At 42.7% G+C, this 20,960-nt stretch overlaps 1 protein-coding gene across 1 annotated transcript in view; it reads left to right on the forward strand.

The window, feature by feature from the left end:
• Positions 1–20,960, forward strand: part of LOC306788559 (actin-binding LIM protein 3-like) — a gene marked incomplete at both ends in the record, with an annotated part of 34,985 nt that overhangs the window by 12,662 nt on the left and 1,363 nt on the right. The window contains 17 exons of the mRNA XM_079284127.1: positions 1,236–1,348; positions 2,174–2,300; positions 2,685–2,778; positions 3,237–3,324; positions 7,849–7,907; positions 8,953–9,033; positions 9,539–9,697; positions 9,871–9,900; positions 10,633–10,744; positions 11,004–11,108; positions 12,497–12,547; positions 15,045–15,182; positions 15,275–15,339; positions 15,701–15,842; positions 18,049–18,078; positions 19,255–19,313; positions 19,671–19,745. Of these exons, the coding sequence (XP_079140253.1) occupies positions 1,236–1,348; positions 2,174–2,300; positions 2,685–2,778; positions 3,237–3,324; positions 7,849–7,907; positions 8,953–9,033; positions 9,539–9,697; positions 9,871–9,900; positions 10,633–10,744; positions 11,004–11,108; positions 12,497–12,547; positions 15,045–15,182; positions 15,275–15,339; positions 15,701–15,842; positions 18,049–18,078; positions 19,255–19,313; positions 19,671–19,745 (1,528 nt within the window). The remainder of the gene's footprint in view (positions 1–1,235; positions 1,349–2,173; positions 2,301–2,684; positions 2,779–3,236; positions 3,325–7,848; positions 7,908–8,952; positions 9,034–9,538; positions 9,698–9,870; positions 9,901–10,632; positions 10,745–11,003; positions 11,109–12,496; positions 12,548–15,044; positions 15,183–15,274; positions 15,340–15,700; positions 15,843–18,048; positions 18,079–19,254; positions 19,314–19,670; positions 19,746–20,960) is intronic.

The raw sequence follows: 20,960 nt of genomic DNA on the forward strand, positions 1-20,960 counted from the left end.
GTTGTGGTCGGCTGGTCTCACTTTATTTCTTATATGTCAATTTAGTGTTGGCGTCAGTTCATTCAAAGCTGCAGTGAATGTAATAAGTAGCTGGTGAATGAAGTGTGACTGGTGAGCTGCACAGTAAATATGATGATAATATAAAAGGCTAACTGTCAGTGAGTGTGTTAGATGTAGAGATGGATCATTAGGTTTACAATTGCTTGCATTGACAGTTTTTCTAGTCCCCACATTTATATGTGTTTGTTTGTGCACCCACTCTACTGAATAAGAACCCACTGTACTGAAATGTGAATGAAGCTTATTCATTTTGAAAACGACTCTGTCAGCATATTGCAATAAAATTGCGTCTCTCAAATGAATTTCATTCGCAAGCATTGACCGAACTCTCACAACAACCTCTCTGATGTGTGCAGAGGGGGCATGTAGCATAATACAGAGCTGGGCAGTGTATTGATTCTGACTTCCAATACGTGGGACATCAAATAGACTATTTGACATGTAGCTTACTTTGCTGCAACTAAACGGATATCAAAGAAAGGTCCTCCAAATATTCTCACTGCCACTAGACAGATCAGTTTAAAATCTTCAATAATGTGTGAGAAAATACTACGAGTAACTGATATCGTCACCAAATAATGTTGAATCACACTTGGGATGAACTTTCTGTTTCTTAAGCGACTGCAGAACAGCAGCGGCTACTTCATCATTTATCAGCTTGTGTGTTGGAGTTTTCTTATTTTCTACCAGAGGAGTTTTGAACATCGCTGCTGTCATCTGGATACAGATTTGTATACAATGAAAACAATGTGATTCAGCTGTGGCTGCATTGCAGATGCTCACCTCAGCCCTCACTCTGTGTGGCTACAGCTGAGCCCTCGGGCTAAAAGGCATTTACTGTACGTCTTGATTTATACTTCAATGCCTTCTTGAATTCATATTTCAGTCTATTCTAAAAACGATGTCCTACTGGTGTTAAACTATATGCTTCTCAGTCTCAGTTGTTTTCAGTATGAAAACCACAGCTGCCATTCCATTCAAATCCATTGTGTTTGGATACAAATACCATTTGCATTTGTCAAAATGTCTGCAAAACAAAACTGTTGTATCTCTCTGCACAGACAGATACCGCACCACTAGGGGGTACGAGTTGAAATGTGATTTGGCGTTCTGGGTGAACATAGAACACCATATCTGCACAGCTGTACTGGAATGTTCTGTGTGTGTGTTTTCAGGAGTCCGTTCCCAATTGGAGACAGGGTGACCTTCTGTGGGAAGAAGTGTGTGTGTCAGCAGTGCTCACACACTCTGAAAAGCGACAAGCCCATCAAGGTCCATGGACCAAGCTGTAAGAAACAAACACACACAAACGTATACACACACACACACACACATGCAAACCACACCACACTTATACTCTTAATTTTGAATGTTAAATACACTGTATAAGGGATAATTCATGACAAGCTGTGCAGTTACACACAAACAATGTATGAAGTGAAGTTGTGTTTTTTTTTAAAGCGTCTGTGGCACCACAGCTACTTGCCACAAAGATCAAAGATCTTTCAGAACTATTCACAGATATGAAGTTTCATTGTTCTTTCAAAAGGTTATGTGTTACAACACGCCTTGCACTGCAATCTTTAGCTGACATGAATCAAACAGGTGTAAAGAGTGTATTTGTTGGTGACTATTTCCACCGTGTACCGTGTGCAATGTACCGTGAATAATACACATTAAGTGCCTTAGTGAGTATTGAAATGACCTACATCTAACTGTTCCATCCAGCATGTAAGACCGTTTTCTCCCCGACAGGTGGGGAAAAAAAAACCCAGAAGAGGTTCACTGTCCACTTTCTGAACGCTGCAAAACATACCGTATAGCCACATCCCCCTGCAGCTACACACCCACACACACGCACCCACACAAAAGGTGGCCTGCTGCTCCAGGTGGTCTTGTAGCCTGGTTCTTGTAGCTCCATCTGGCAAAGACAGTGTGACTATAGCGACAGGAAAGAGGGACGAGGAGGAGAGAGGAAGGAGGAGAGAAGGGATGCGAGTTTGGCAGAGCAGAGAGACGAGGACTGAGTGGAAGCTCAGAATGTTGAAGCTGATCTTATCTTCTTTTTTGTGTTCATCGCTGCATTTCCTGTGTCTCCTCTCCGCTCCTCTAGACTGTGCCGGCTGTGGCGAGGAGATCAAACAGGGTCAGTCTCTGCTGGCTCTGGAGAGACAGTGGCACGTCAGTTGCTTTAAATGCCGAACGTGCGGCTGTGCGCTCACTGGAGAGTACATCAGCAAGTAGGTGGCTTGATCCCCCTTATGTACAGTCTCTACTGTAGTTATGTTTCAGCCAATATCAAATATTTCCTCCACTGTGACCAGTGTGCTCAGAAAGCTACTTGGAACACTCTTATTGTGGCAAAAGTCTGATTTATTTTTCGCCATCACCTGTGTATATCCGTTATTTATTGGCAAGACAATAGCCGACAGTTATTCCATCAGTCTTTCAATCAACTAGACACAGAAGTCACAATGAAAAATCGTTGTTTTTGCTCCAGTTGAGTAATGTAGCTGAATCTTGCATCAAAACGTGTTACAGGATAAATAAGAGTGGAACAGTTGCACAAAGCCAGCAGGGGAATTCAATGTGAGAGTATTTTATTTATTTTTTCACCCCATCAGGGATGGGATACCTTACTGTGAGAGTGACTACCACACTCAGTTTGGGATCAGGTGTGACAGCTGTAACGGGTACATCAGCGGCAGAGTGCTTGAGGTGAGTGCACGTTTCCACGTGTGGATATGTGTGTATGCTTGAGACAGATGGGAGCAATGTTGGGAGGACGTGCATATTTTTCGTCTTCGTGGAGGAAAGTGTGGGTTTGTGTGCCAGTATGTGTGTGTGTGTGTGTGTGTGCGTGTGTCCGTCTATAAAAAGCTGCGAAAAAACACAGCTGTCCCTCTTTAAATGTCTGAAGTGTTGACTGATGACAAAGCAGCTTTGCAAAACCAACAAAGCAACACTCTCCCATCTCCTCTACCCCGATTCATTCCTGGGTTTTTTTCTTATCGCGCCTCTCCTCTCTCTTCATGCCTCGTTCTTTTTCTCCATTTCTTATCACCACACTTTGTTCTGGTTTCCTCATTTGTGTCATCCGCTGTAGTCTCTCTCTCTCTCTCTGCCTCATTTATTTCCTCTCACTTTTCCTTTCCTTTCCTGTTCTTCTCCTCTAGGCTGGAGGGAAGCGATACCACCCCAGCTGTGCCAGGTGTGCCCGCTGTCACATGATGTTCCTGGAAGGACAGGAAATGTACCTTACAGGTGCAGGAGGGGAGGGGAGCACCTGACAAATTGTACAATATATGTAAAACCAATATGCAGCTTACAGGCAATGAAATTGAATTAGATGAACCCTGAAAGTATCCAGATGGCCAGTATGTGTGTGTGTGTGTGTGTGTGTGTGTGTGTGTGTGTGTGTGTGTGTGTGTGTGTGTGTGTGTGTGTGTGTGTGTGTGGTGTGTGTGTGTGTGTGTGTGTCAAAGAGTTAGAGAGCTGTAGAATATACGGCCACCTGATAAGTGACTACTTTTAACAAAGCACCGTTATATAGCTTATTGATCTCACATATACCACACTCAGTGGTAAAGACACACACAAGCACACACACCGTCCCTCAGCTGATGTTTTCTTTGAACACACAAAGGTTGGAGTCAATTACCACTCAACCTTCGCCTCTGCTGTGTCCATTACTCTGCGCCGCCCCTGACAGAATAAATCCGAATGAAACCGACTTTGCCGGAAGTTGAAATTGAATCATCCAGGAGCTTCTGTTTTTACAAATTAGATAATAGTGATTAAAGGTAATACGCTTATTCATGCCTTCATGCAGGTTGACATGAGGAACTGGCAAACCTTCTTGACCATGTGGCACAAACTTGCATTTACATGCGTTTTGCTTAATAACCAACCAAATGTCCTACAAATTACTCTGAGAGCAGCTGGTTTGCATTAGCAATTACTTTTAGGAGGAAATGCATCGTAATGTCGGCCATAATATTTATATGGAGCTACATATAATTTGCAAAACTATGATTAAACGACATCATTAAGTGCCCTGACCTTAATCTTAGCCATACCTCAACCACAGTTAAGCTTACATACATGCTTATATTGGAGGAATAAGGGAAAATGTTGGCTGCGAACATTTTTGCAGATAGGTACAATGTCAGAATGTCTGATATGTTGAAGAAAAATGAGCAGCATTCCTCTGAAAACATGATGTTAATGCAAATGAACATACTGTACTGAAGCAGATATGGTTGTGCAGACAGGGCACACATGACAATAAGAGCACAAGTGTTTCCTTAAGATGAGGGGGAAATGTAAAAAAGAAATTCAAATCGTACATAGATGATTGAGCCTGACTGAGCTGATCAAAGGTAGAGCTACTGTACCGTAACATGTGGTTACACAGAGTCACCACACAGGTTGACACACTCATTGACATTCTGCTGCTCACCTGCTCACAACCGACAGTAAAACTAAGAATTTGCATATTGTAACTGAAGTCCGTGTGTGTATTAATCTACGCCCCGAAAATATATGCAAGCTTTCTTTTCCGTGCGTGCCAGTGAATCTGCTTGAAAACATGTTTGAACATTTGTGTGTCTGCATATGAATGCAGGTGTGTTTGCTTGTGTGCTGAGCTCCGGAGAGCTGCCCCAAGGTTACATTCACTCCTTTTGATGACTTCAGACATGCTGGACGGCTGAGCAATCACCCTCACGAGACACACTAGATTACAACACGCACGACACATGCGCACACACATGCAATCAATCTCATGATACACGTCTGGAATAAGAAGTGGTGTGTGTGTGTGTGTGTGTGTGTGTGTGTGTGTGTGTGTGTGTGTGTGTGTGTGTGTGTGTGTGTGTGTGTGTGTGTGTGTGTGTGGGTGTGTGTGTGTGTGTGTGTGTGTGTGTGGGTGGGTGTGTGGGTGGGTGTGTGTAGGTGTGTTGGAGGTGGGGGGTGGAGAACTATTTAATGAAGTAACTGAATGTTTAATTTAAATTCTAAAAAGGGATAAGTGTTTTCTCGGTTGTGTTTTCATTCTTCAGCATTTTACACATTAAGCTATATATGCTGTATAAACTCCAGTTCACTCAGTCCAAATAATGGTCACACTTCCAGTGGATTTCTCAGCAATTTTGCCACAACTTTGGCAGCAGGTCATGGTAGGTTTCGCTCAGGCGGTTAACATTTTGACTCTCATGCTTTACTCCTGCAGGTTTCGGACTGCAACTGGAATATTTTGTCATCATTGATCCACTAATTGTTTGTAAAATATGAAAAATAAGGATTCACGCTCAATATCAAGTTACCAGAGCCCAAACTGATGTTGTATAATTGCTTATTTTCATTCTAAAGAAATGTAAAACGTAACAATACCAAATGTATTTCTACTTAAGAAGGAATTCAGATGACTCGTTGATTCTCATAATTGTTATCAGGTCATTTTCTTTCAAACTAATAGTTTCAGGCCGAGTCAAGTAGAAACTGAATGTAGCTTCAGTGCATTCATGCACCTTTACCTCTTTTCCTACTCTCTCAATAAAGTCTAAATGTAAAAAAAGAAGGGCAACAGACATCAGGAGGTTAAAAGAATGGAAGCAATCATTGTACATATCTGACTGGCAACATTCGTGTTTCTCATGGCAGCATGATTCAGCAGAAAGCAAAACTCCTGAGGCCATTTAAATATCTGCTGCTTTATAGCATTAGAATTTCAAATGACCCACGCACAAATGTCAATGTTGCTTCCCTAGATTCCACAGGCTGCATTCATCCCCTTTGAATATAACATAAGGAGGCCAGTTTTGTCCACTGACCTCATTTTGCGTAAAGTTAATAAAAGTAAAAAATAAAAGTCAGTCTAAACATATGGCTGAGACTTCATTCCTCAATGAAAAGAACGAGAAGGATACATTTGAATTATAATTTGAGGCAAATTTCAGGCAGCTAATTTTCTCAGAACTGATGTGCAGCGCTGTTGTTTAATTCCTTTTCTCCGCACCGTTTAGATTCTCCTCATCCAGGAGATAAAGCATCTCAAGTCCAAGGCCATACATCTGTTCGGCAGCAGGGTTGAGGAGCGTGGGTGGGACGGGGGTGCACTGAATCACCACGCATGGTTCCTGTCTACAGTATTGATTTTGTGTGTGGGTGTATGTGTGTGTGTGTGTGTGTGTGTGTGTGTGTGTGTGTGTAGTCTCTGTGTATCTGTGAGTGTGTGTGTGTGTGTGCAGGTTAGATTGATGGTGTTGATAGGAGTTGTATGTTAGAGTCAGGATCAGCTAACTGAGTCCATTCGGTTCCTGCGTTGCCCCCAAGGCCTGAGAAAATGTGTGTGTGTGTGTGTGTGTGAGTGTGTGTTCAAAGAGGATATATTACTGTCATTATCACTATCAGCTCTACATGCATGTAGCTTCCTGACATTAGTGGTTTATGATTACGATCTCAGAGCGAACATTCCCTCTTTATCTTTGCTCTGAAGTAAAATGTCCTCTTCCTTGTTTCTTTTGTCTCTCTTCATTTAGGCCACCTCTTGTTATTGTTCAATTCAGTTCAATTCAAAAAACGTTTTTTTTTTGGGAGTCGACTGTCAAAGCACAATGCTGTCAAAGCACAATGCTGTCAAAGCAGTGGTTCTGTTTAGCATATGGTTATGCACAGGCTATGCAATATATGTGCATTTCTGACTTAAAAAATAAATAATAAGACTCAGTGAAGGAGATTGAATGTTTGATTTTGCACAGCATACTGTAATGTCACACCACTCATCCCTCTCTGTATGTCTTTTTTGTTCTTGCTCACTGTCTCTTTAACACAATGGTCCACTATTTGGGCTGTATTTCTCTTTAGAGTCATTTAGTTGGTTAGAAGTTAATTGTCCTTTAGTGCTTTGAGCTAAATGCTAACGTCAGCATGCTAACGGACTCACAGTGTCAATGCTAACATTATGATGTATTGCAAGTATGACGTGAACCATGATCACAATCTTAGTTTAGCACTCACCCAAAAATCCAAAATACATGTTATCCACTTAGCTGTCATGCTTTTGATCAATCTAGATCGTTTTTGGTGTGAGTTGCCAAGTGTTGGAGATATCAGCCGTATGGATGTCGGCCTTCTCTCAAATATAATGGGACTACATGGCACTCGGCCCGTGGTGCTCAAAGCGCCAAGAAAATACATTTGAAAAACTCAACAGCAACGTCTCTCAAGAAAATATGACCCGGTTAATCAAGATAATCCTGAGTCCTCTGTCCAAAAGTGTGGGACAAAAGGACATTTTGACGACTGCAAGAAAAGTTAAGATATCACCAAAGTTGGTAGGATTCGTCATCTGAGGACCATGAATGTCTGAACAGAATTTCATGATGTTTTTTCTGTCCGGAAGAAAATGGTGGACTGAACGACATTGCCATCACTTCAACCACTCTGCTAAGCATGGCTAAAATCTCTCTCTGTCTCTGTCTCTCTCTCTGTCTCTGTCTCGCTCTCTGTCTCTGTCTCTCTCTCTGTCTCTGTCTCTCTGTCTCTGTCTCTCTCTCTCTCTGTCTTCCTCTATGTTTATTTGTGTGTGGAGACAAGAAGACTTACATCCTCTGTCCTCAGACCAGACAAACTGCCTCCACAGCCTCCTGTGTGTGTTATTTGATGTTGAGGCACTTAAAGGAGGCTGATCTGCTCTTCATAGGATCCCATAAAACTGTATGGCAGCTGCCCACACACACACACAACAAAATAAACTGAGCTAAAATGGTGTGTGTTTGTGTGCAGGTTCAGAGGTTTGGCACCCCATGTGTAAAGAAGCAGCTCGGCTGGAGAGAAAACTGAGGGTGAGCAATACTCAAAATACCCACAACCACCTGCCATTTCTCTCTATTTCTGTTTCTGCCCTCTCTTTGTTTCTCTCCATGGCTGAAATTTCTCATTCTTGGTTTTCAAGCTAAAATATTCTTTGCGTTATAAGAAACTAACTACGACCAGGCTCTCCAGAATAATGCAATGTTGTTTTTATCTTGCTTTTCAGGCCTTTGCCACTTGTATGGGAGCAAGAGACTGGCTCTGTTTGCTGTCTCAGCCAAAATGTTTTTGTTCTTTTTTAAGTGGTGGTTTTGCAGTTTATGACACATTTCAAATAAAGTCTTACCCAAGTGTTTTTATAACAAACTGCTGTTGCTAATGCCCAGTTCCTACTACATGATCGGTGCTTGAGCACCATTCGTGAACTGTTCAAAGACTCCAGCTGAGAGGCTCACTGACGCATCACAGACACATGCTAGATAACTACAGCATGCTAGATATCTGTACCTGTTGGGGAGTCTGTCAGGCAGCTACAGCCAATGAGAGCACGAGACACGGGTTGAAGTAAACGCTGGCCGAGGAACTTTACTGTATGCGCTCTATTTGCAAAAAGGACCAAAGTTGTTGGAGGTTTGCATGAACAAACACAACACAGTGGCTGATCTACGTGAGGGAAATAGTAAAGACATGTGAAAACAGGCTGCTATGTGAACACGTGTGCCAACGACAACATCAACAAGCATGACTTCGCCCGTTTCCCTTCTCACTTGTTTTCTTGACAAAACATAGTTTGGAGGCCTCACCAGGGATTCCTCCCAGTGAAAGATTGCGTAGTCTGTGTCCCAGGTCAGTCATGTAGTTTGAAAACCACTACGACTTAAAGACAGTCGTGTAGCGTGTGTGTGTGTGTGTGTGCAGGATTTTACATGAGAAAGACTCACCTGACAGCAAGTACTTAGATAGGTGTAATGTTGTTGTTGTTGTACATCTTTATGTAGTTGCACTAGCTGTGTTTGTACTGGCTTTACTTTGACCTCAGACTTGCTCTGACTCTCTTATCTCTATCTGTCCGACCAGCTGAGACGCACTTCTGAGACGGCGTCCATTTCTCCTCCAGGCTCGTCTCCTCTCCTCGGCTCTCCTCACCGGCTCATCTGTGTAAGTATCGGCGTCGCCATGGTTATGCCAACAATGCTGTGGTGACGCCCTCAGCTGTCACATCTTTCAATCAAAATGTAACCGACAGTGACAGAAGCACAAAGAGTCCCTGAAAGCTCTTTCCGTCTCCCATCTGCCTCCCTCTGGTTTGTTGGGCCACAGGTCTGTCCTCTCTGCTTCACTATGTGCTTCAACACGGGGGCGTCTGCAGCACCGTAAAGCCTTAGCTATTGGTCTACACTCAATTTAGGAACTTTTTATTCATTTTGTATGACTTTTCTGATGGGAGATTGGTCTGTGCATTGGTCTTAAACTGTCTTTAAATTGTCATTAAACGTGCCCTCAGGTATTTTAAAGTAACCCTCTCTGTATTTTCTGTTTGTGCACTTTGATTCCTGCTTGTGTATGTCTTTTAGTATGCACAAGATTTATTTTTATACAATGTTTTATTTGAGACGTTCTTTTTTCCATTTCCTCTCTCTCTCTCTCTCTCTCTCTCTTCCAGTCTAAAGCGGATATTTTGGACTATAAGAAGCAGCTTGCAGCTCTGCCCAGGGTCAAAGCCAGATATGACATCCAGAGGCCTGACATCATCCCTTATCAGGCCGACCATGCACACACACACCTCTCAGATGACACTCTGGAGCGATACAGCTGCGGACAGGTACACACACACACACATATACACACACACACACACACACACACACAATCATGACAGTTACAGTGGGCTATTCTGAGTTACATTTCTTCTGAGAAAAAGGCAGATGGAAGGAAATTGACCAATAGTTTTTGTTGTCATAGTCATGACAAATATATTTGTCTCTTCTCATGCAGTCATTGGGCTCCTTATCAACATACTCTCATGTAAGTAGTCCATCCAACTTATTCCAGAGGTTTTCTTTCAAGTAATCTGTACTTGTAAACAACGTAATTGGAGGCAAATTAATGCAGATTTACAAAAGTTACAGTTGATTGTGATGGAACAACTATCTGCAGCAGGGATCAGTACTCATTAAACAGTTTTACACATTTAGCTTTTGTGTAGATCAGACAAATATGATACAATGCCTTGAAGTGGTAGATGTTTGTCTTTTAGGACAGAGCGAGGCTGTTTCCCTCTGTTTCCAGTCTTTATGCTCAGCTTAGCTCAGCTAACCAGCCACCAGCGTCTCCAGCTTCATATACAGCATACAGATGTGAGGGTGGTATCGCTCATCTAACTGTTGGCAAAAAAAAGTGAATCAGCATATTGTCAATGTCTAACTATCCCTTTAAAGTATGGCTGCTTCAAAATGAAAGGTCTTTGTGTGTGTGTGTTGGTGTGTGTGTATATGTGTGTGTGTGTGTGTGTGTGTGTGTGTGTGTGTGTGTGTGTGTGTGTGTGTGTGTGTGTGTGTGTGTGTGTGTGTGTGTGTGTGTGTGTGTGTGTGTACTGGAAGGGAACTTCAATAACAATGATTTGCTCTCAACATGATTAAAATTGTGTTTTGAAAGGATCCTTGTGTCGTTTAGTAAATGAAAGCACATTCTCTAAGATAGCCTCTCTCTCTCTCTCTCTCTCTCTCTCTCTCTCTCTCTCTCTCTCTCTCTCTCCAGGATCTCTTGGATGGTTTGGAGGTGAGAACGAGGCGTTCCTCCAGCTCCGCTTTCACTGATTCCCCTACACACAGTCGCCACGGAGGCTCCCCACTGCATTATTATCTCCCCGGTAATGTGCCCACTCAAGCTGAGACACACATTCAACACACACACATGCACACACAGAGTATGAGGTTCCAAACTGGAAAGACTGACGAACTCTCTTTGAGTGGGTGCAACAGGGTGTCATGTGCCGTCCCACGAAAACACGCACGCTCACATACATGTAATTCTTCAGGTTATCTGTCTTTCTGTCTGTTTGGGGACGTGGGCCATTCTGTTGCTCATGCTTTGGTTTCCCTCACTGTGATTGGCTGCGCTGGCTGTAGGCAGTGAGAGTGGCAGGAGTTCACCCTGTTACAGTCAGCCTGAGCCCAGGTGTACCACACCCACCACCACCTCCTTCCAAGTCCCCAAGCATTTCCATGTGCCAGGTAGGCCCTGATGTGTAACGCTGACCCCTGACCTGTTTACTAACCTGAAATTACACACATCAGATCGTAACCGACCCACCCTCCAAATATTTACTCATACTGAGAGCCCAGATCCACATCCTGACCCCAGATCAGCACTAGCTACTCTCCTAACATACAACCTCATTCCCAGAGCCTTGAACCTGACCATGGTAATATGACATTTTCATCAGCATTATTATAAATGCTGAAGTTAGTTGTTGACAATTTTGGGTTGTGGAAATTGTGGCTGTGGTGTTTTTACCCTTTTTGCTCTATATTTTACAGAGATTCATCAACAATTAAAATATTCCTGATTTGATTTTCGATGCCTCAGCAATTTCCCCACACCGTCTCAGGAAAATGAAATCATCCATGTGTAGAAATCGCAGCAGTTATCTTGATTCCATTGCTCTCCCGCGGGGAGTCTGTCTGATTAATCTTACTGATCTAGAGCTCTTGTATGAGCGCTTTAATGTAACAACTCATGCCAGTTCATTTTATTTAAACACTTCATCAACCCTCCGTTTTATCAAGTTCCGGCCTCTCTCCTCCCTGAATGTTTCACTCCGTCTTTGTTCCCTTCGCTTTAAAAGGCCTTTACTTTTCACTGCAAGCTGTGCATTTGGTTTGCCTCCATCATTTCCTCCTCCTGCCTTGAGTCTATTTCTCACTGCGTGTTCCCTCTCTCCGTTTTTTTCCCAGGCTGTTATTCCTTGCCAGCCCCTGCGACATCACTCCCTTCATGCTTTTGAACACCGAGCAGAATGTATTTGGTCGATGCTTTTATACAAAGTGCCTCGCAGCATCACGAGTGCTTACAAATTTAGCATGGACAGCCCGTTGGGAGTCGGACCGCTAACTTTGGCAGGTTTAGTGCCACACTCTGTGCAGAAGTTGGAAATATGTTTTTATGCTGTATGTTTTGCTGTAGTTTAATTTTAGCTCCTGACAGCAAACAATTTACTGTAATGTGTTGTTGTAGTGCTTTTCCAGTACTCGTAGCTGAGTGATTGTACAGAATAACCCACCAAACGAGAGCTACAAGACATGCTCCTGTCATTTCTAAGTTTCTCCCCTTTATCTTTTCCTCTGCCTCTCCATCCTCTATCCACCCTTCAACTGCTCTCCTTCTTCTTTATTCCTGTGCCATCTGCTGCTCTTTCCAGCAATAAAGCCTGTGAATCTGTATTAATCAGCCTGGATGCACCGCACTGTCGCCGCCGTAGCAGTTTATCACCCGTGCTGTCAGCTTTACGGTTAAGGAGACTGTGTTTGTAGGGACGGGTTTGTTAAGGAAATCCAGATTCCTCTCCTTGCACTCTCCCCTTTGCTCTCCACACTCATTCTCTTGTTGCTTCTGTTCTCAGCTTCCGAGGAAACCAACATCTACAGGAAACCCCCCATCTATAAAAGAAAAGGTTCGTCCATTCCTCACAAAGTTGTGCTTTTGATAGCTTTTGTTAGGCTGTCTCCCTGTTAATCAGCTGCTTGGCAATGCCTTCTCAGTATGAAACAAGCTTCTCTTTGTCTGACTTCAAGGAATATGTTGGAGAAAAGCCACTGTGTTTATTATGTCTGCTGTTAAGTTGCATGTTAACCGACCAGCAGATTGAAACCATTTTGATTTGAATTTGGAAGAAAACTGTCCGTTCACAGGATTCAGCTTCTCAAATGTGAGGATTTGCTGCTTTTCTCTGTTTTATACAATTGAAGATGAAATATCTTTGGATTTTATGCTGGTGTTTAAATACACTGAGGTTGTATGTAAAAGCTAATTAGTCAGCATTTATGGACAGAAGGAGGTCACTTGACTGTTGGTTCAGCTCAAAACAGCCATTTTGACGGCTTGGATTCGACTGTTGGATGACGATACATCTCAGCTGTGTAAAGGTTACGATTATTGCAGTGTGCTTCCAGTACTGGAACAATAAGTAAGCATTAAACTGTTCATTTGAGTTGATTTGTGAGTAACCTTCTCATTTTAAGGCAAACGCATAGTGGAATTGCAAGTAGAAACACCTCACAACATCGTCCAAACTGTGTAGTAAAGAAGCAACCAAGTGGCTTAAACAGAAATTGAAATTGGCGATGACACAAATAGTAGTATTAGTCTGTTAGTTATAGCCCTAAACACCATATACAGTACGATCAACAGGTAACTCCCACTGACTCTTATCACTTCATATCAGCCCCCATACTGACCCTGATGAGGGGAGCGTATCTGTTATGATGTGACCGATCCACATTCAAAGTCAATGTCACAGAATTCAGTGTTTCTGCTGCAACGAACACAGCCTGCTCAGTGTTTAGCACCGTGGGAATCCCTGACCTTACGTTACTTTTAAGTAAAACAATTCCAGAGTTCCAGGCGGGGGGATTTTAAAATTTTGGTTTCACAAAAGGACTGCATCAGAAATCAATGTCGGAAGCGTTGAGGTATCTTAACGGTAGAGAAAAGGTTCGATTGAGGCGTTCACCACACATCACGTCCCTCATTGTCTGAGGAATAATAACATTACTGTAACCTGACCTGACTAAAAACTAAACTAAACTCCAGTTGAGATGTTGGGCTGTTGCAGCCGCATTAGAGGCGAGATCACATATTCAATTGATGATTCAAAAGGGGAAGTAAAACTGAGAGAAGCAGCGCCAAATGCTCCGAGTGTGTCGGTGATCCATCAGTGCTCAGATGGCGGATCCAACAGACTTACGGTTCCTCAGAATCACCTCTGGATGATTTACGCTGAGCTACAAAGTGCTGACAAACCTCTCGCCTCAGTCTGAGCAGGCAATCTGTGATCTGGGCTCTGTGGATGAATTTAAATTTACAGCACGAATCATTTATAGAGCAGTTTTCATATTAAGGCAAAGTTCCATAATCGGGCATACATCCTGTATATTTAGTACCATAATGTATGTCATAGTCAAAGATCGCTGCAGCTCAAAAACAAACCTTTTAGAGCTACTCGAGGAGGTGTTTGGTTAACAACTGAGAAAGAAAGCAAATGTAGCGCACAAACCATTACAGACGGTTTCAACGGTTTTATGTTCTTCGTTTGGTTCCTTTTAATGCTTCTGTCATATCTGTTTTAAATGTAAGAATATTGACAGGATTGGGGTGCAGGAGTCTGCTTCGGCCCGAGACATGTATGCATGTTATCTGCCGATGAAAGCTTGATGAATGTATTCGTCTATGTTAAATAAAGATTACATTTTTTTTTTTTAAATGACCTCAGAAAAAAACAAATAGAGGACGGATTGCTTTGTTTTGTTTTTTTTGTGTCCAGTGAAAGTTCGGACTGTCCAAAGAATAAAAGTCAGATTCATGCACTCACAGCATCAATCTGAATATGGCCTTTGTTGTATGTCACCCACTTGCTCTTTTCACTGTCTAACAAAAGCCACAAAACCCCATCAACAATGTTCTCCAAGACATTGCGTTCTTTCGTCACCCTTGACAACTTTGCTTGCTTACTGGAAGTTGTGCATCACATCCCATCGCATCTTCTCTGACCTCCTTTCCGTTCTCTGTTCCCTTTGCTTTTGATGCCTCCTCCTCCTCCGCCTCCCTTCCTCCCCCCTGCTGAGCCCTCCCCTCTCTGTAAGTAAATGCGCTACTTTGGCCGTCTCGCTTCTCCCGCGCGCACACGCAAAAAGACACAAAAACCTCAGTGAATCATTTCAGAGGCCAACAACAAACAAACAAACAAACCAACCCACTTTTGTTGACGCAAAAGGTTTCAGCATTCATGCACCATGGTTGACTTTTCCCTTCTCAGTGCCGTTTTGTTATTTCAAGTGCATGTGTTTCAGACTAGAATAGCTTAAATGGTAAAAAAGGTTTTGTGATCATTAATTGCGTTGAGGAATTCTGCAATTCATCTCTCTCTCTTTCTCTTATCGTCTCTCCCTCAGACTTGTCTGCCTCTCCAACAGCCAATAAGAGTAAGACCAATGAAAACCTCCTCAATTCCAGTGGCCTTTCCACCCCCAACTGTAACGGCATTTATCACCCAGACTCCAACTATTACCCATATGCTGGCTCTCCAAAAGGTACGGCTCCCTCTCGTTCTGAAACACACACACTTCTGCACAAACACCTGCTTAGAAACCTGTATTTACTCTTACCACCTCTCTCGCTCCAGTCTCCAGGGTGAGGAGGTTTTCATCCGGAGGTGAGGAGGATGGATGGAATCACAATATAAACAAGGTAAGAAAGGAAGATAATCTCCTGCTTCTCCCTTTTTTATATTTTAAGTGTGTGTTAATATTTAATGAGCTATAATTAAATGCTTCTTTCCAACCTCACCAGCTGGAACATGATACAGAAAGATGCTCCTCTCTCCTTCTATCATTTCATATTCATCCCTCTATCTGTCCAAACAGCAACCATCACCTTTCCTTGTCTCATTCTGCTTTATTCCACCACCATCTATGGGCCCATGCATCCATCCCACTCAACTAAGCCTTATTGCTCCATCTATCTGTCCATTTCCCCACCTTCCTTTCTGGCCCCTTTATTGAACCCATCCTTCTACTCCTCCCCTCTACTCTCCCTTCCCTCCCCACAGGGAATTGGCAGGATGATCCTGAAGGAGGAGATGAAAGCGCGGTCAGCTGGTCACGACAATGACCAGTGGGGGAGCAGACGCAGTTCCCGCTGTAGCAGCAGGGAGGCGCTGAACAATCTGGGATGCGGCTCCCTCAATGTCTGTGAGTCTGTGGTTGTGCAGTCTCTGCCTTTTTTTGTCATTTTCCTTCGTGGAGGAGCTACAGGAAAAGTCAAGCAAGCACCAAATGTCAGCCGGGCGTGTCCTCCGGGAATCATGAATGTCTTTACAACATTCATGCAACAACAATAAAAATAGATGTTGAGAAATTTCAGTTTGGACCAAAGTGGTGGGTCGACAGACGGACGTTGCCTTCCATAAAGCGATGCTGCTGGCATGGCTAAAAACTGATCTCAAGAACGATGGTGGGCAAAAGCGGTTGTCAATAACGTAATGTATACATAATCTGTAAAGCACTGACTTTCGAGACTGTGGTTTAGGTTCACGGCTGAAATTAGGATCAGGTTTCAGTTACTGTCATGATGATGATTTGGCTGCTGTGGTGACGGTTAGAGGTTAGGAAATGAGTCACCTTTACAGGAGGATGAATGTGTGTCTTATTGTGCTGCTGAGCGAGCTGTAGTCGGAGGAGTTTCCCACTTCAATGACTCTCCCATTGATCCCATTCCTCATTGCATTCAGCGCGAGTGAGGGCGAGACAAAGATGGAGAGACTGAGAGAAAGAAAGACAGAGAGTGTTTAGGTGGAGGTCAAATGGGAATAAAAGAGAGGGCGTTATAACAGGAGAGCCTGAGAGAGAGCGAACGAGATAGAGAGTGAATTAAATTCAAAAGAGAGAGGGAGTGAGGAGCTAAAGCAATTTGGAGCTACTTCAGAGAAGATGTATGACATGAAGCCAAAGGGGTGAATCGGGGTCAGAGAGCGGTGGAGAGAGAGGGGAATTAGCTATGTGCACAGGGAGGTCCGACAGAGAGAGGCGTTGATAACGTGGCTGTTCATTGCTGTGTAATCACTTTGGGTTTTTATAGTCTGCTGTTATTATACTGATTAGAAAAATACTGAGAGGTGTGTGCTCATCTATTCTTCATAGGTGGCTCATTCCAAAATGGGATGTCCAGCGTTTAATAGATGTCCCTCCTCCTACTCCTACTAAATAATTGACTGACTAACGTATGTTGCTTCATTCCAGGGATGGCAATGGCAATGGCAATGGCAATGGCAATGGCAATGGCAATGGCAATGGCAGTCAGTCGGCCCACCTCTTCTGACTGAAATGTCTCAACATGTTCGTGGTCCCCAGAGGATGAATCCTACTGACTTTTGTGATCCCCTGACACTTCCTCTAGTGCAAACATCACGTTCATATATGTGGTTTGAACTGATATGTCTCAAAAGCTGTTGGGTGGATCGCCATGGAATTTGGTACACACATGGTTTATGACTAAATACCTGCTTTTTAAATAACTGTACTGTTTTTCAGTGCTAATTAGTAGATGTTAGCATGCTAACACGCTAAACTAGATCGTGAACACGGTAAACATTGTACCTGCCAAACATTGGAATTTTAGCATCGTCATTGTGAGCAGCTTAGCATGCTGAAGTTAGAATTGACTTCAAAGCACCACTGTGTCTAAGTACCGCCTCTCAATTACGATAACAACAAAATATTTTAAGAAATGAAAGCTCTATTTTCCATCTTATGTTTCGTATTCTAGCACCGAGTTTGAGAAAAAAATAATCTCAAACTGCAGCACAGTCCATTAAAATGACGACGTTCAGTGGGTGGATGCAATAAACAAATGCATTTTTAACGTGAATGACTACGATGCTGCTTCATATTTTATAAGATGTGTAGGTCGTGATGGTGATTTGCCTGCATGTTGATGCATATCTTCACACAGCTGATGTTTTATAGATGTCCCACAACAGCTGTCCTTCTTTATTTCCCCTCCACTGAAAACTAACGCTCTGGTTTCAGTTTACTGTTTGTCCTCGTACTTTTATTATTTGACAGGTTTATGAACTCCACTTAACGCAGTCTCACACACTGCGCTTGTTTCCATAACCACACAGACACTATCCATGTGCACACACAAATACAGTAAGTATAGGTCATCTAAGCTTCCACTTTTCTTCAGGGGCAGTTACAGCGGTCAGGAAACACCAGCTGATTGCTCATTTGGCACACATCATGTAAGCAACTTCACTTCCTCGAGATTACGACAGAGTTTTTGGGCTCAAGACACAAGGCTTCACTTACAAGAGATTTTGTATTTCCAAGGCGTATCGTGATGAAACTAATATACTGTCCTGTGTGTTTTCTCCCTCCGTTGTCACTCTGTCCTCAGCTCCCAGGTCTGTTCACAGTGCAGACAGCGGTGAGTGGTTCATCAGGACCCCCCCCCCCCCCCCCCCACCACCACACACACACCCTTTTATTGCTGTTGCATGGATTTTAACCCAATAACATCCCAACTTGGCCTCCAAATTGCATTCTTGTCATATAAGGCCACAGTCGTGCCATTAAAATAGAATAACTGATAAATGTGCCAATTCAAATTGCTCCAAAACCAATAAAAGCGATGATTTAAATGGCAGCAGAGATGATAGGCCACCACTTGTGCTATAAATGACGACTGATCAATTGATGAATGAGATGCTTAGGCTATTAGTTTTCACACCATTTGGCATCAGGGCACATGGCTGATGAAACAACCATATTTCCGAGACACACCCAATGACTAATCTATGAGACCTTTTTCTCAGTTGAGCAAGAGAGTGTTGGAGATGATAAAACCCATTATATTAGTCATGCTGTACAGTAGCTCTGCACCAGCCGGCATTCAACTGTATCGCGGTGTTTCGTCCTGGCTCTTTGACACCGCTGTGTAATTGAATTCCCTTCAACAAGAGAGTGAACAAGAGAGAGAGAAAGAGAAGAGCAAGAAAGCAAAAGAGAGGGCGGGTGGGGAAAAGAAGAGCGAAAGACTGGCACATGGTGAAGATAGGGCAAGTGAACGTAGAAATGAAAGACCGAAGAATAACTTGAGGGGATCAGTGAGACTCCACTGCCCTCTGCTGCACAACACACATAAGGGCGGGCCAATGGATGCTTGGATGCTGGTGGTTACCAATGGTCACGAGAGAGGCGTGGCCATGCTGGAGGAACGACAACAGAAATATGGATTTAATTTTGATGTGATGGTATTCATATTAAAATGTAAAAGTATGACGGGAAGCAGCAATACACATACGCTTGTGAATGTGCCGGTAGATGCAGTTTTTATTTGTATTTTATGAAGTTGTATTTAGGATGAAACAGTACATTACGAAACTAAATTACTGAAATATCAATCTGTGTGTGATCAGAGTCACGTTTCTTTAATCGGGAGTCAGTCAGGTGGGTGTTTAAGAGGCAGTGGGAGCCTTGAGGTTTACAAAGCAGTTACAGAATTCTTTTTTCCATTCTTGCACCAAATCGAGTGCGTTTGTATCATTTTGCATATTTCCCTTGTTTGTTGTTTGTGGTTATGTGTTTGTATTTGTTCCTGCAGACTCATACATTGCCAAATCATCCTCGTTGCCAGGCTACCGCAGGACTGGACTAAACAGGGTAAGCAATCATGCTAACTCATTGTGTGTGTGTGTGTGTGTGTGTGTGTGTGTGTGTGTGTGTGTGTGTGTGTGTGTGTGTGTGTGTGTGTGTGTGTGTGTGTGTGTGTGTGTGTGTGTGTGATAGAGACAGCAAGACAGGTACGGCCACTCATTAAACTGTAAGCTTTACTCCTTCATGAGACAGTAACTAACAACTTGATATTGTTATTATAACATAAGTCGGGTGATGAATTCACTGATGGGTTTTTTTATACAATATTTTATGACTTCTCTCTACTTTGCTTGATCTTCCATTGTAAGGATGAAATGCATCTTCTCGCTCCATGTTTGCTAAACTGTTCTTGTGTCCTGGCAGCCTGAGAGCGCTGGTGCAGATTACCAGTATGACAGCAGTAATGCAGTTAACTGGCAGATCAGAGGTAAGACTATTGTACAGCTTAAATCTGCTTATTCTCTCCTTATTTACCTCCCGCCCCGACGCATGTTATTCAGAGTGTATACAATGATGGAAAGAGGTGACAACGAATGCCACAGTTAACATGAATCACAACGGATTTTCTCTTCTGCTTTTCTTTCAGAATACAAGGTAAGACCTAGCAAGCTGTTACTGAGTGAAAGGTCTGGATCAATGGATAATAGATAAGGGTGATGTGTTGTCTGTTCAAAGTCCATATTCAATTCATCTCACCCAGTAACACCAACTTGACTTTGCCAACTTTAGTGAAAGGATTTTTGGAACTATTTCTCCCTTAACCCTCCTGTTATGTTGCAGGTCAAATTGACCCATTTAAAAGTTTGAAAATCTAGAAAAAATATTTGAAAGTACTTTTTTTGCATGAAACATCTTCTGCTTGCCTTAATTAGTGTAATCAACGTGAAATAAAAATGATCATGTATTTGCAACCCCCCCCCTGCAGGTTTATATTACAGAGATGATGTTCGGGTCAATTTGACCCGGCAGTGAAAGTGGAGGCTATAAGGGGTCAGAAGGGTCAAGTTTAGACCATTTCTTTCTTTGAAAATGTGAGACAAAGTATTTCTTACTCCCTCCCACCATGTTTCACCCCATTTCACACACACACGCGCACACACACACACACACACACACACACAATATTTCATCCCAATCTCACTACCGCACCTGTCCGAGAAAAACAGATACTATTTTGGCAGGAACCTTTTATTTTCCCGCAAACACAGCAGGGGAGGGGAGAAACATACGAAAGGGTTGCTTGGGAGTCCTACCAACATTACACTCTGCAGATACACACAACACAGCAGCCTACTGTAGGACAGCACACACACACACACACACGCACACACTCACCTCGTTCATTGTGTTCATATCTTGTTATTTTTTGTAATTGTCTGTTTCTTAACGCTATCAATACACATAAATAGAGTTTACTTTCAATACAAATCCTTATGACTCATTTGGCTTGATTTTGAGTGAGCGGGTCAATATGACCCTGAACAGCAGAGGTGTCTCATCTCTATTTATCTACATCACCCCATGAATAAAAGAAAGTTTCAAAATGTAAATTTTTTTTTGAAAGAAATACATGTTATGGTAGTCTAATGCAATTTATATCTAGGTTTTTCCAATGTACCTAAAAAATAGTTTGAACATGTATTTTTCATGAAA

Source organism: Melanostigma gelatinosum (genome assembly GCF_949748355.1).
Source record: "Melanostigma gelatinosum genome assembly, chromosome: 14".
Lineage (NCBI taxonomy): Eukaryota > Metazoa > Chordata > Actinopteri > Perciformes > Zoarcidae > Melanostigma > Melanostigma gelatinosum.